Raw genomic sequence first — 15,914 nt, 5'->3', positions numbered from 1 at the left:
AAAAAGGGACTCTTTAGATAAAGACACTTTTCTTGTTGTTGATGAAGTTGCTGAATTCTGCTGTATGGAACCTGTGAATCCTGATTAATCAGTGATTTATAAGGATTTTCTTTGACCTCTGGAAATCCCCAGAACAGAAAATAAATGTTTTCTTGTTTGAAGATACCTTGGAATGAGACCCTTCTTAATCCCCAGGAGATGTTTCATGAGAAGCATCTGTCAGGCAATAGAAGAACGTGAGGTGCAATCAGAGGGGTCACAGAGGGGAAAGGACAGTTTGATTTGGCTTTCCCTATCGAGCAAGAGATATAGATCCCTTGCCTCTGGGCCAAGTCCATTATCCCTTCTGCTTGATAGCTGTTTTGATTTCTAAACCCTAAAACTCCCAAACAGGTATCAGGCACGCTATCATTTTATGTGCCCAAGAAGGGGTTACATATATACTATTGTCAAACAACAAGAGGTGTGAGAAAAACAAATGTACAATTACTGAATATCCATCAACAGCTTCAATGATTAGTATGTAATTAAAGGGAACAGAGCCTTTCAGACATGACTCACAGATTATAGGAACTCCAGTCCGTTTACTCCCGGTTATCTCGGTACCATTGGCATCTACACACCAGCACGTGAGACCATTTCTGCTGCACTGAATGTTCCTGAAAAATATACAGAGTAAAATCAGGTTTTCTTCCTATTAAAGAAGCAGACTGAGCTGACACATGCACGTCGCCCAAGTCAGCCCCAACAGTCTGAGCCAGTTCTGCCTTTGCCCTTATTGTATCTACAACCTTGTAGTCCCAATTTATCTAACAAACGACAGGGCTACAAGTCCACAGATGCGAAGAACTAAACCAGAAACTGGATTGGTAGCACAGGGCTGATCGGAGTTAAGTTGCAACCTAAACATTTGGATCAAAATGCATTGGGCCCAATATTCAAAGATATCTGGTTATCCAAGTTCTCTGGATTTTACTTAAATAAATTAGAAGGGATATTCAGCAGCATGGCTATAGTGCTGAATATAACCAAATAAGTTCTAGTTATCTGGATAATTTATATCCTGATAACTTTAGACCTGCTATTGTGCAGGTCTAATTTATTTGGTTATCTTAACCAGAAAAGGCTGACTATAGACTTTTATCCGGTTAAGATAACCATATATTATAGCCACACCCCAATCTGCCAATTCACTATCCGGTTATCTACTTAGCCAGATAGTGACTTATCCAGTTAAGTGGTGGCCATTGAACATAGCCAGATTTTCAGCTGCTACCACTTAGCCGAGTAAGTCCTACTTATAAGACTATCTAGCACTAAATGTGGTTTCAATATTGAGCGCATTATTTTTAGACCAGCCTAATGGATCAGCGACAAGTGCTGTGTGCTACCATACAGAAAATCCCCACTTTGATCCCAGGTCACGGAATTCATGCTCATTGCTCAAGGGTGACACCCAGTGGCCAAATTTAAAGCCCATGATTGCAGGGTCTGGAAGGAGCCTGTTGCATGCCCCCCAGCCAAGGACCATCACTGCGAAGACCATACAAAGTACGCTGAGGAAAGGATTATAAAAGAGGGAATATCTCCCCCCCAGGTAGTTACAAATGAAGTTCCATGGAACCAGAATTCCAGCCCTGGTTCTGATTAAGCTGGAAATCCAAAGAAGGAGGGGGAACTGGTGGGTTAAAAAAGGCATGATTTTTTTTTTATGCAACATCAGCCTCCAAGCTCTTCACCATCACCATTATATCATATGCATTCATTTATGTTTAATTACCTAAAACCTTCAAGACTTTTCAGCCTGGCAGCATGTTAAAAAGTATTCTTTCCAAATCAAAAGCAGCAACATCTTCCCCGCCAAGAAATAAATATTTCTTTGTGCCAAAAGGCTGTTTCTAAAACACTTCCAAATGTGCAACTGGCAGGGGCTGGGTAAAAGAGAAGAGCTGGGAGGAAGACGCCTCTTGTTTTCATGGCGTTGGACCTACTGAAACTGTTCTCCTCACTCAACTTGTGCTCCTCCCCTTCAGACTTTTGCTCAAGAATTCTTAATGGAAAAAGGCGATACTCCCTCTCCCAAAGTTCATTAACCTGTCCTGGCTGGCAAGCGAGTCGGCATCTGGAGGAGGCCTTTGGAGGCCAGATTTGGTTTTTAAGCGCATCAGGGCGGGGGCTGTTAAAAAGCCAGGAATGTCCCAATGGCTGCCTCCAGGAACCGAGTCCTTTGGCGGTTGTGCGGGTGATTAAACAGTCGGGATTACCTTCTTACTGCTTACTAGTCCAGTGAAATGGATTGCTCCGGTATAGGTGTAAATGGTTTTCCTGCTGACAATGAGATTTTACAGTAGTACATTTGTTGCATTCGATTCGACTATAACATTGTATCCCGTTTCATTTTCTTTCATCATGCTATAACTGCCTGACACTTTGGCCTTTTCGGACCAATTTGCCTGGTTTGTTTTTTTTGTGTGTGTGTGCTCTCGTTATGCTGCACCCTTCTCTTGCACGGTTTTTGGTGAGGCGGGGAACGCATCCTGCAAATAAAATACAGAAGGAAGCTCCGTGCTCCTGTTACCTGAATAAGCCGTCCTCTGAGCACTGTGGCACATAGTCTTCGCTCTTCGTAAAGGCGGCTTCTCTCCTAAGCTCACAAGGACGGAAAGTCTGAGACTCCAGTTGGTACTCTGCGTCAACAAGAACACAAGCTCATTTAGCCTCTCCGTTTAATTTGTTTCCACCGACTGGGACTGTGGTCATTTAAACCTTTGCAAATTCCAGAACTAGAATTCTCTTCTTTTTTTGTTTTTTTACACATATTTTCAGATGTTGACCCTCTTGCTTTCCCGGTTACCGCTATCCTTTGTACAAAGAGCATTCAGGAGTGGTGGAATTAGTTTTTAAATAAAAATGCAGGAATTACTTCAGCTCCTTTCCGGGAACCTGTTATTTATTTATTTGCCATGGATTTGAGGGCTACTTTACCGAAAAGCTCAGAGCAGTGAACAATACGAGGGTACCTGGATAAGGAAGTTTTAGTTTTCCCCATTAAACTCTTTTTTTAATTAGCCCTGGAGGTGGGCTGCTGCTGCCTTGAAATGCTGTTCATTGCACTCTGCCTAGAATGCAGGCCTTTGGTCTTTAGAAGGTTGGTGTCCAAGGTTTCCCTCCTTCCCCCCCCTTCTGTGGGTTCGAACAGCTGGTTTCAGGTATGGTTACGGCTGGCCATGGCAAGGCCCATGTGCCTCCTCAATCTATACACCAAAGGGATGACATATCCCTTCAGAGTCACAGGGCAGGACAGGGCACAGGTCATAGATCTAGCCTATGGCATAAGATGCTCAGGATCACGAGTACTGAGACTCCAAAGCAGGAAGAGAAGACAGGTCAGGTGTACACAGATAAAGAAGCAATACAAGAACTTAGCCTAAAAGGCTCTTTGGCAGTCTCAGTAGTTAATACTCACAAAATTGTGCCCAGAAAAAAACTGTGCAAATATGTGCCAGAAACAAAATTAAGGAAAAGAAATGCAAAGCAAACAGCTGAAAATATAGAAAACTACCTAGGCCTGTGCATTGATTGTGCCTGCACATCTTTCTCCAGAAGCACTGCCTATAAGTCTGGGACAGTAAAACATTAAAGTGTGATTTTGTGTCATCTCTTTCATAGGACTGAAGACCAAACGAGCATAAACACCGTTGAGGAAGTGGATTTTGCACATAACAGTTCAGAGCTGAGCCCTCACACGGTCGCAGACTCTTCTGGTTGAGTGACTTTCTAGTGTTGGAGGCAGCTGGCGATAAACATCTCTTATTCTTAAACAGAGGTCACTACATTTTGTGTCATTGTATCCCACCTTTCAATAGTCATCCAGCAAACTAAAGGGAAAACTGCTGAATTTAGGAAACAAACACGGTATTATAGCCCCGAGTAGTGGGTTTTATAAGGGCCCACTCCGTGCAAATTTGAGAAATTTGAGCAGATTCTATAAGGTAAATCTGAAAAGTAGGTTTGAAAAAATACAGCATGTCAGATAATCCAAACCTTTAATTATACTACATTTCATACATTGTACTACTTGACCTCATTACACCATGCTGCATTCAAAAGATAATTTTCTAACGAACAATGAGGTCCTAACACTCTACAATGAGATACAATAGGGGTGTACATGGCAAAGAAATAGCATTTTGTGTTATCATTTTGTTTTGGATTTATGTTGGTTCATTTTGCTTTCCTATGCATATGATTTGGTTTTAGCATGCACTGTGTGTTGGAAAGGTGGACCCTTGAGCCGAGATGAGGTTGGCGCTACCACCAGGAGTGGCCCCTGTTGGTCCTCGTCGTTGGGAGGCGGTATGGGCGAGAAGACCCAACTGGACCTTCACCTATACCAGCCCTCGTTCCCCGCAGGTTGAGCCCTTGGGTACCGGGATTGGCAGGACTTAGGCGGGGGTCTCTCAAGGCGAGGAACCAGAAGATGAAGCTGAAGTGGAGTCAGATGAGCAGGAGTCAAGGCAGGCAGCAGACAAGTGGAACCAGGAACAGGCCAGAGGTCAGGACAGGCAGTGAACAAGCGTAGTCGGGAGGTCAGGCAGAAGGACAGGGCAGGTGGAAATCAAGCAGAGTCGAAGTATCAGGCAAGAGCCAAAGCCGGCGAAGGTCAAGCGAAGTCAGACAGGCAGGATCATAACCAGAAGATCAATCTGAAGGGACAAGGAGCAAGGCAGGGACTGGAGACAAGGAACAGGAACACTGGAACCAGGAATAGGAAGCAAGGCGGGAACGCTGGAAACAAGCAGGTATCAGGAACGCAGACAACTCGCACTCACGAATGAGTAGGACCCATTGCTGAGGCCCTGATTGAAGGCAGAGCCTGGCCTTAAATAGGTCCTGGTTGATGAGGTCATCAGCGAAGGCCCTGGGGCTTCAGAGCCAATCCCCCCTGCAGCCGGCCCTTTAAGAGGCCAAGCTATCCGCCATGTGCACGCCGAAAGCAGGGACGAGCAGGAAGAGCCAAGGATGACCAGCACATGGGACACCCCCGGTGCGTGAGCCCCTGCACAACGCCGAAGCGCACCACAGTGGCTCCGACATGTGCGGCGGTGCAGCGCACAGTACGCCAGTCCCCATACCAGGACACGGTGCTCCCACCTTGCTGGGCTAGAGGTGACTGTGGCAGTCCATTGGAATAACCCACGAGCTGCTGAACGTAACACTATGGGGTGCATTTTCAAACAGTTACGTGCGTAAAAATTAGCATATATGCACGGAAGTACTTGCATAATAGGTATTTTATAAGAGTTGAAAGGGTGCATGTACTTTACATTTCTTGCATACAGATAAGCACGTGAAAAAGGGATGTTCGTGGGGCATTCTGTTTTGGGGCCAACAGGTACACGCGTAAGTTGCTATTTTAAAAGAAATGCGCTTATATTTGGCAATTTGCTTGCGTAATTTTACAAGTGATACCAAACTTGTTTATTGTGTACTATTGGCCGGGTGGGAGGTCTGGATGAACAGTGGAGAGTTCAAGCTGAAGAACCAGAATGGTCTTGATGACCTGGATAAGGACTGGGCAAACTGGTGGAGTAATTGGTAAACTGGAAATTTCAATTATGTGCACATGTTTTAAAATATGTCGACTTATGCGTGCAAATCAGGTTTTAGGGAGTAAGTCCTACTTTATTTTTGCACGTAAAACAGGTAGGTCAATGTTGCAGGGTAGAGATATGCATTTTTTATAATATACATATATATATTTATACGATAGGTGCGGATCTACGTGTAACCCCATCCCAGTGTGCCGGTCTAGCACAAGTGAGGCCATAAAATTATTTATACTCTTTGGGGCAGGGACCCTGACTTGCTCTTGCACCTCCTTTACTTCCCAAAGTGTAGGAGGTTCATTGGACTGGGGGAAGAAAAGAGTCCTCTCAGGTCCCGATGTGACAGGGGTGGTTTTCTTACACATTCCCTTGTGTATTCCCCTGCAGAGGATGCTGGTCTCTGGTGTGAGTGCAGTGAGTGCAGAAATAAATATTCTGGAGCCACTTGCTGTCCAAAACAAAAGGCTTTACTGTTAAGCACTGATGGTGAATGTCACAAAACTCAAACTGCAGCACCACAGAAGTCTCTCTTCAGTTCCTCTATACTCTCTTTCCTCTATCCCTGCAGGTCTCACTTATATCAGGGTAAGGGGAAACATCCACTCTCTTGGTTTAATTAAGTGGAGTTCCCTGATGAGCAGGGTCTTTAGGATGGTCAAACCCCTTCCAAGCTGATGAAAATAGCAAAGTCTGTGGCACAGAGAGTAAATCCTCTCTTTCTCTCCCCAGGGTGTCCCCAATGATGTTCTTTTCTTTGCTCACGGTTAGCAGATCTTCAGGACCTCCTGGATCTTACCCAGTCTCTTTAGTTCTCTCTCTGGATCCTTTCTGAGAGGGACCCTCTTTGAAACAAGCAGTTCTCTTGCCTCTAAGCAGGAAGGAAGGGGCAGCCAAAACCATCTTCCTGGATCTTTAACAAAAAGGTTCTTTCCTCCAAAAAACTGATATTAACAGCCAAGTCCCCCCTCCTCACAGCAGGTCACCACCATGTCAGAGGTGTACCTTCCCTATCTCTGGCAGGTTCACACGCAGGGTTCCCCAGTCCCTACGTGCAAGACAGGCCCAGGTGTCCAGAGAGGCTCCTAAATAAAATCTCAAAAAAACCATAAACTTAGACCCAGAGGGAACTCAACCAGACAGTTGTGTACTGGAAGAGGAATGCCCTCCCGAACCAGGTCCGGAACAGCAGGCTGGGTTAGCCTGCCTTTACTGACTGGGCCTGAAAAAACCCCCCAAAAGATAAATTCTCTCTATCTCCTTACTCTCTGACAAATGAAAGCAGTGTGTCTCAACCTTTTACGGATGATGCTCTCGTGCATGACACATTGCACATTGCACACCTCATTTAACAGCTATGCTCACAAAACATAAATCCTAGCTATTATTTTATTGTTGAAAATTATGCAGGAGCCCCTGAGCGCTTACACAAGTTGAACTCTTCTTTCTCTAAAGTCTGTTGGAAAGCTTGCTCTGGTCCAGGCTCTTTTTTTCATTTGTGGTGGGACTGTAAATTTCTTTGAGCTTTTTGGGAGGAGGTGGTTAATTGGTTGCGGGGGTCTCATATAATTGTGCTTCCCCAGCATGCTTTGCTTAATGTTCCTATTTCTCAAGGGGACACATCTGTGCGATGTGCAAATGCAAAACGCTGGCGGGAGGTTGGGGGGGGTCCCACGATTATTCGATGTTGCAAATCGACTGGAACAGGTCTATTGTATGCATAAAATTACTGCTGCTAAGAACAAAAGCATACGCAGGCTTGAACAGGTTTGGCGAATTTCCATGGAGAAGATTTAATTTACTAGCTCTTTGTCCATGCCACTTCTTAATTGTGGGGAGCTGGGCATTGTTCCTCAGAGTTGTTTTAAATGGAGGTGAGCTTCTAGACCTATATCAGCAGAGGGTTGGGGAGGGGGGGTGGTGGTTGTTATGTTCCGCTTTTTCAGAGTCTGCAAGTATCAGCAGGACATTTGTTGGTATCCTTACAGGATAGGTCTGTAGTTGGGGATTCTGTTGTTTCTGTATAGTATTATGCTTTGCTGTATTAGAGGGGTTTGAATGACGTGTTGTCCTGGTTTGACAAAGATACTCTCTTATCTGTGATTTTGACCTGCGAACCTAATAAAATCTTAATGGAAAAAAAAAACCAACCCAAAGTGATGCAGGAGAAAGATAACATACTTTAATTTCAATAACTGCTTATAAAATAATTATTAAATGTTATTGCTTTCACAAAAATTTTAAACTTTGCTTACTGCATCAGTGAGAAATCTGGGACTGACAGGCATATGCAGCACACAGTTTTTCGATACAAATTCTCATTCGTTTCACTGTCAACCTCAGAAAGTTCTGACCTCTTCTGGAGTTTATACAGAACAAAGTTAGGACATTTCCCCTTTCAACGCACCATACAAAAAATATAATCAAATTCTGATATCCCCTCAATAATAATACATCAAAATCCCTTCCCTGCCAGCCACTTTGTGAAGTAACATGAAAACCTGCTAAAAAGGCATTTAGAAATTATATAGCATCCCAACCATACCATAACAGCACTAACACCCAGGACTTGAACAGCAACAATTTTACCTATGAAAACGCAAGTCTGCAAATATAGAACACTATACACTTACGCGGCCTGTTCCCTCCGAGGCCGCTCCGAAATCGGAGCGGCCTCAGAGGGAACTTTCCTTCTGCCTCCCCTCACCTTCCCCTCCCTTCCCCTACCTAACCCACCCCCCCCCCCCGGCCCTATCTAAACCCCCTCCCACCTTTGTTGGCAGATTTACGCCTGCAGAAAGCAGGCGTAACTCTGCGTGCGCCAGCGGGCTGCTAGCGCGCCATCACCCGACCCGGGGGCTGGTCCGGAGGCCTCGACCACGCCCCCGGGCCGGCACCACGCCCCGGGGCCCGCCCCCGAAACGCCGCGTCACTCGCGGCACGCCCCCGACACACCCCTCCATGCAAGCCCCGGGACTTACGCGCATCCCGGGGCTTGTGCGCGCCGCCGAGCCTATGCAAAATAGGCTCATCGTGCGCAGGGGAGGCTTGGGTTAGGTTTTTGGGGGGTACGTGCGTACCCCTTTGAAAATCTACCCCAGCATGCCTGCAACATGTATGGCTTGGACTGGTGGTGGCAGTGATTGCCTGGGTTGAGGGAAAGCACCTACAGGGAGCAGTGATGGGGAATTTTAAGTCCCAGCTCCTTCCTCTGCACTCTCCTCAAGCAGTAAGCACATGTGGCTGTTATAGAAAGCAGAGGCTTGCTATGTCAAACTATTGATGACACACCAGTGTGTCCCCGACGCATTGGTGAGAACCACTGACCTAAAGGGCTGCTGCTCCTGAGCTCCTGTGGAGAGCCCCTAAATATCCTCACAAGGGGGGTGGCCACTCCAGACTCCACAAAGGGAGGAGCTGCATTTGAATGGATCCTCCCTCTATTCTAACCTATTCTCTCTCTAATTGACATTGTCACTAAACATCAGGGCTTACTGGTAACCCAAGGAGTGCCTGGGTTACATACACATGTATATACTCCCACGCAGAGTTGTTTGAAAGTCACCCTTTGTATTTTCACAACACATACTTTTTTTTTTTTTTTACAACGTGCATGCTTTACTATTAACGAGCAGTAAAATGTTTAAGTGGAGGAGGATGCTAGTTGTTAGAGCAGTGGGTTGCAAAACAGGGAAGCCAGGATTCAAATCCTTCTGCTGCTCCTTCTGACCTTGAGCAAGTCACTTCATCTACCATTGTCTCAGGTACAAATTGAGGCCTGGATTCACCATTCTAACGCAAAATGGTGAATCCAGTGAAAACGGGGGGCGGGCCTGCAAAAGCCGGCAGCCTTCGCACCACCGCGGTGTTTTCGCTGCCAGCTTTCACACCCAATAGCGTCACCGTGAAAGGTGGTGCTATTGGGCGCGCTACTGGCGACGATAACGTTACTAACCTTATCGCCGCCAGTGAAGACACCGCCGAGTCCGCCTCATCACCGCCCCGACTCCTCCCCAGCATGCTCTCACACGCGATAAGCCTTTGAAAATGACCCCCTTAGATTATAAACCCTCTGCGGACAGGAAAATTGCTACTCTACCTGGATGTAATGCACCTTGAACTACCACTGAAGAGGTGTGAGCTAAACCTACAACAAATATAATGACTAGGGATGTGCATTCAGTTGGTTTTTTTTTCATTTCCATTAGTGCACAATAAGAATATTTGTGCATACTAAAGGAATTTAGCATGCACGAAAAAGAAATGAAATGAAAACAAATGATCAGCATGAAAAATACTAACATATTTTCGCTGCATATCTCTAATAATGACACAAAACCCAACATTTTGTTTAGTTTTCTTGTGTCATTTCAGATGGGAAATGACACAAAATGATAAAATTAATATAGCTAGTGTTTTCACAGCATCCATTCTAAAACAATGGCACCTCTCTAAGATATGAGTCTTTGGTCCAGGCTATGCAAGGAACATGGTTCCTTTATGTGTTTGTCACCCCACTTGCAAGCTGCCATTCCCTCTGTACCATGCAGAAGGGGCTTGTGGGACTGCATGGTGATCACCCCAGTGTGGCAGAGCAATTCTCTACTGCTCAGGCTTGCAGTAAGACATTATACATTGATAAAGTTGAATGACTCAGTGCTGCCCTCCATTTCCACACTCCACAAAGAAATATGCGGTCAGCAAGCAATGGCACCCTCTCCCAAATTAGCACATTTAAACACCGTAAGAGAGCGAGCTCTATCCCTAGCAGGACCACACTTATGGAATTCTTTACCACAGGACCTAAGATTAGAAACAAACCCCCGGATTTTCAAGAAGAAAATAAAGACCTGGCTATTCCAGCAAGCTTTCGCCTAGTCAGAGCGTGGCAGCTCCATCATGACCCTAAGTTTTACTGGATTCTATGTTATCCTCAGGAATCAGAGACCATCTGTTACAAATGATACCTTTTAACTTAGATAGTTGTATTTTATCTATTTTAATGCTTGCTACCTTAAGGTGTCTTCTTTTTAAAAATTTTATTTCGATGTCTTTTAATTAGCCCATGTAATTCATTGTACATCTTTTCAATTGTGTTTTTTATATATTATGTTGTAAACCGATGAGATGTTTCTACTACGAATGTCAGTATATAAAAACAAATAAAAAAATAAACAAGAGCTACCTCCCCACAGAGCATGCTAATGTGCCTATGACTTTTATGACATTCTTGCTCAGGGGTGCTTTATCTCATTTGTTGTTGACTTTCATTTAAGTTTCCATTGTCCACAGTGGAAAGATACAACTGCTAACACAAGACAGCAACTCTCCAGAGAAATCTGGTAAGGGGCCATATCAATCAATGGACTCATTTCATTGACCGATATGGCCCCTTACCAGATTTCATTGACTGTACCACTATCCCACTTGAACGGATTCTTTTATCCCGGGCCGGAAATATGCTAATTGGACTTACTAAGTATGTATCAAGTTCCATTTTGAAGTATTTATTTATTTATTATCCACTCTAATTATTGTTATGTTTCTCAACGGGCAAGTTTGCAGTTCCCGATTAGCCTAGTATTTACTGTTCCATTAATATGTTCCATGTAACGCTTTATGCGATGTTATGTTTATTGTAAACCGGTATGATCTGTAGTCTCTACAGGAATGTCGGTATATAAAATTTCTAAATAAATAAATAAATACTGAAGGCTCCCCTTCTTTCTCCCTCTCTGTTTTATAACTTAGCAATGAAGAACATTGTTGATGGATATCAGTGCCCAGGTGCATATTCTGCTTTCAGCCACTTAAGAAGTGTATTTCTATCTTTGGATTGCACACATTGTGTTAAAAAGCGGCTGAGATTTTCTTTAGAAGTCTTTTTACAAAGTGTTGAATACATTTTCAAAGGGTTTATGTGCAGAAAATTAATATATACATAGGAAAGGAGCCTGTATTTGTCTACATGCTATTTTATGAGCATTGAAAGCATGCGTGCATTTTCAGTTTCGCAAAAAAGGGGCGGTCTAGGAACAGAGTTAAGAGGTATTGCAGAAGTTGCTATTTTCTAAGAGATATTTACATATACATTTTCTGACTTATTTGCCCAATTTTATACTTGCTACTTAACTAGCACAATTGATATCAGACTAGTCTGTTGTCTCCAGTTTTTGAGCGGGAGGTCTTGGTGAACTGGTGGGGGTTCAGGATGAAATGCTAGAGGGTCTAGATGAACTGGAGATGGACTGGGTGAACTGGCAGAGGTATCGATGAAGTGGTGATTTCAAATACGCACACAAGAAAGTATTTATATGCACGTTCTATTCACCCATATGTTTACAAAATAGTTAGGGAAAGTAAGCACTTTCATTGCAGTGGAAATATATGCATGCACTCTGAAACATATGCACATACACTCGGAGCAGAAGTACCCAATATTTTATAAACTGCACAGCTCCCCCCTACTCCGTTAGAAAAACACTAGGCTACATCTCACCTCCTCCATTTACGTGCACACACGCAGAAATGGGAATAGGTTTGAAAGTTATCCTCCCTGGATCTAACCTCTACAGTTGTGTGGGATACTAGTGTGAGAGAGAACCTGCAGCATCCAATATATTGCTTAGATAGTTGTTATCCTTTTGTAGCAGGGGAGAGTGGGGGGGAAAGTGTGCAGAATAAATAACCTGGAATTTCAATCTAATATAAATACCATGCAAATAAAATTTAGAAAATCAACAGAATTTACAAAATGTCATAAGCATTTTTAAATATATAAGACAACACTGTTTGCTTTTATGTCCTTGATAACTTATTGGGAATGAATTATGAATATTCTCTTGTAAACCGCCTAGTAAATTTGATAGGTGGTTTAAAAATTTTACATGAATAAATAAAAATGATTTGATAAACTCAATTAAAATAAAAACCCAAAATGGCTTGCATTGGGATAGTTTATATTAATCTCTCTGGGCTCAATATTCGGTGATACTTTGCTGGATAAGTTAGGACTTCTCTGACTACGTGGTGATGGCTGGATATCTGGCCCTGCTCAGTAGCCTTCATTTAGCCAGATGACTGTTTATCTGGCTTAAGTAGTTACCCGGCTAAGTGGTGGGCTGGATGGGGGCATGACAGGGGAGAGCTAATTCTCCGGCTACAGTAGTTATCCAGCCATGGCACTGAATATCCCATAAACATTAGCAAGGTAAGTTTATCTGGTTAACTTGTTCAGCCAGCTAGGGTCTGAATATCTACCTCACAGGGTCATTCATCAAAATGCATAATGGCATTAACGCATGCATTAACGCCAAAACAAATATGTTAAGAAAACTAACGTGTGACACAAATGCAAATTTTTTGGAGGGGCGGGATCAGGGAGGAGTTTGGGCGAGATTTAATAAAATGAGGGGCAATATCACATGGTTTTAATGCTGGAAATAACTACAGCTCTTTTTCCTGGCGTTAGGCTGTGCGAAATGCCTGAAATGGCCATAACAAAACTTGTGATCAGTTTTTTTGAATTGCATTTTGGTCATTTCTGGGCTTGAAAGGGGAGAAGGAGAGAGAGGAGAGGAGAGAGAGCCTCTGGGGAGGGCCTCACAGTGTGCAACTATTTATTTCTCTACAGGAGGGCCATCTAATAGATCAAGGTGAGGTGTTGGTGGTGGTTTAGGAGCCAGTTTTGCATGTAGAGTGAGATGTACGAACAGAAATTTCTTCTTTGTGAAGCTTTCCTCACTCCAAATGATGTTAAATCTTCACCGAGGTGTACTGTGCTGTTCGTACATCTCACTCTACATGCAAAACTGGCTCCAAAACCCTAAGCCACCACCAACACCTCACCTTGATGTATGAGATGGCCCTCACGTAGAGATATAAATACTTTACTACTATACGGGCCTTGTAGATAGTCTCTCTCTTTCTCCCTCTCCCTCTCTCTCCAAAAAAACATATCTGTGCTGCTTTTTCAGGACATTGATTGGTTGATTTTGTTCCTTAGAATGTAGTTTTGGCAGGGCTGCCAGATGTCTGCTAAATTTATAGCCCAAAGTCACTTCAAAACTAGCCCCGCTCCCAACACGGGCACATCACAACTGCAGATGTCCCCAGGGCCTCTGACCTGCTCAGGTTTCAGTGCTGAAGGCTTCTGCTTGGGTCGGATGCAGCTGATCCAATGGGCCATAAAGCAGGGGTGAAAAAATATTTAGAATTGGTGCCAGTTCAAAACTTTTAGGAGCCAGTGAATATATTCCTTTTTCCACCTTTTTCACTTTTCTTTTTTTTTTTCTTTGGTTTTTTTTTAGGTTTGCAGATTATATTTGTCTGCATTTCGTGTTTTTTTCTTTCCCCCCTTTCTTTTCCCTCTCCTTTGTTCTCTCTCCCTCCTTTCAGGCACTTTCCCCATCTCTCCCTGCTTTTTGAACACTCTCCAAGTACTCTTTCCCCGTCTCCGCCCCCCCCCCACCACTCTAGGCACTCAAATCCTTTTTTCCCCATGCCTTCAGGTACTCTCCCTCTCTATCCATCTCCTTCCTCCCTCCAGGCACTCTTTTCAACTTCTTAACCCTCCCTCCTCTAGGCACTCTCCCATTCCCTATCCCCTCCCTCCCTCCTGCTCTCTGCACGGTAGTACAAGGCCCTAGGGAGAGCAAGGCTTTGCCTGGAGCCCAGTGGACTCCTAACCCTGTGCCCCATCCCTTACAGCCGCCCCCATCCCCAACATCACTTGCTGGGGTCCTAGCAGCAACCTGAGCATAGCTAGCCCCGCTTTTACTTCTGCTCTGGTCTCCAGCAGGGGGGGAGGGCAATGGAAAAAATGTAGCCCACCACCTCGTTTTCCAGGTCATGCAATTGGGCTGGAAAAACCTCCGACCTGGCACCAGTGCATGACAGCAGCATCCCTACGCTGCTGCCCAAGTGGTATTCCTCCCCTCTTCCCCCATCCCTCACTTCAGCCATTACGTCCCCTTAGCTTTCCTTCCCTTTTCGTCTCTCTTTTAGGGACAAAACCATCAGATAAAAATGAAGGTGGAAAGGGGTAGAAGAATCTCAGAGCCAGGCAGGAAAAAAAAACCCCAACAGAAACCCCAGAAATGCAGACGGTCATTAGCACCAGGGCTCTGCCTGGGAGGAAATCTCCCGCCTCGGGTCAGCGCGAGGCGCGGAGCCCACTGGAAGCCCCTGAGGCCGATTGCCGCCTCCTTAATCCTTCGCATCTTTTAGTACAGAGCGGCAGGTTACTGGATCCGGGGCAGGGATCAGGGTCCCTAGGCCCTACATTAATTAGCAGTGCGGGCACGGAAGGCTAAACTGGTTAGAAATGCAGCAGCTCATTCGCAGTAATCGTCTTCTTGATGAAATCGTTCCTGCCTGCTGTACACTAGGGGGGCGACAGGAAATGCTTTAATTACCTGCAACAAGAGCTGAAGCTATGCCTGTCAGGCACAGAAGGCAGCCAAGATGTATGGAGCCCATGGATTTGCTTGGTGCAGGAGCTCTTGCCCCCTTCCTGTATGCAGGGCGTCGATGGGTCCTGCTCCTTCCTCTGCAGTACTCGGGCTTTTATACTTTTCACTGTTTATCCGAGGTCACTTTAGACTTGGTAGACTGAGCACCAAAGTGAGTTATTGACGCACACTGAAGGAGCGTTCTGTTGGAAATGCACTTGAAAACTAAACTTTTCTTTTTTCAAAGTGTCTGCAAGTGACCCTAGTGTAATCAGTCAACCAGATGCAGTGGTTGTGAGGTGAGCCATCCTGGAAAAAAGAGTGCACGGGACATGTATAGATTCAAAGTGCTGAGTCACTATGAAAGCCACAGTTTTTATTTTAACTCTCTGCCCTGTCTCTCGCTCTTCCGTTGGCTCCACTCTCTCTTTCACATCTCTGCTGTCCTTTGCTAGCCTCCCTCCCCATCTTCTGTCTCATCCTTTATCTGCTACCCTTTCATGTCCTCATGTCTGGCTCTCTCCACTGCCCATGTGCCCATCACTCCTAATCCTCCCTCCCAATATCTTCCAGCTTCCCAGACCTCCAGTTCACCATGTTTTATGTCCTTCTAGAATCTCATTTCTTTCTCTTTACGTCAGGCCTAGATTAAGGCACAGGAAACTGCTTGGGGTGCTGCCTATCTGGGCTGAAAAAGAGCTTATTTCTACTTACTTTAGGGCAGTGCATGGATGCCACCATGCTTTCTTATCTCCCCTCTGCCCCACCATCTGCTTCTGCCCATGGGCACCAAAATCTTAATTCTGGCTTTGAGGCCACCCCCTCACCATCTCACACCAGTTGCTACAACTCCATT

General features: G+C 44.7%; 1 protein-coding gene across 1 annotated transcript in view; it reads right to left on the bottom strand.

Annotated features, from left to right (window-relative positions):
• The window catches only part of TG (thyroglobulin), a 422,996-nt gene that overhangs the window by 399,109 nt on the left and 7,973 nt on the right, over positions 1–15,914 (bottom strand). The window contains exons 2-4 of the mRNA XM_029587208.1: positions 5,122–5,218; positions 2,579–2,708; positions 562–659 (exon numbers count right to left, since the gene is read on the bottom strand). Coding sequence (XP_029443068.1) covers positions 562–659; positions 2,579–2,708; positions 5,122–5,218 — 325 coding nt within the window. The remainder of the gene's footprint in view (positions 1–561; positions 660–2,578; positions 2,709–5,121; positions 5,219–15,914) is intronic.

Source organism: Rhinatrema bivittatum, chromosome 2 (genome assembly GCF_901001135.1).
Source record: "Rhinatrema bivittatum chromosome 2, aRhiBiv1.1, whole genome shotgun sequence".
In the NCBI taxonomy this organism is placed as follows: domain Eukaryota; kingdom Metazoa; phylum Chordata; class Amphibia; order Gymnophiona; family Rhinatrematidae; genus Rhinatrema; species Rhinatrema bivittatum.
This window is presented reverse-complemented; position numbering and strand designations above follow the sequence as displayed.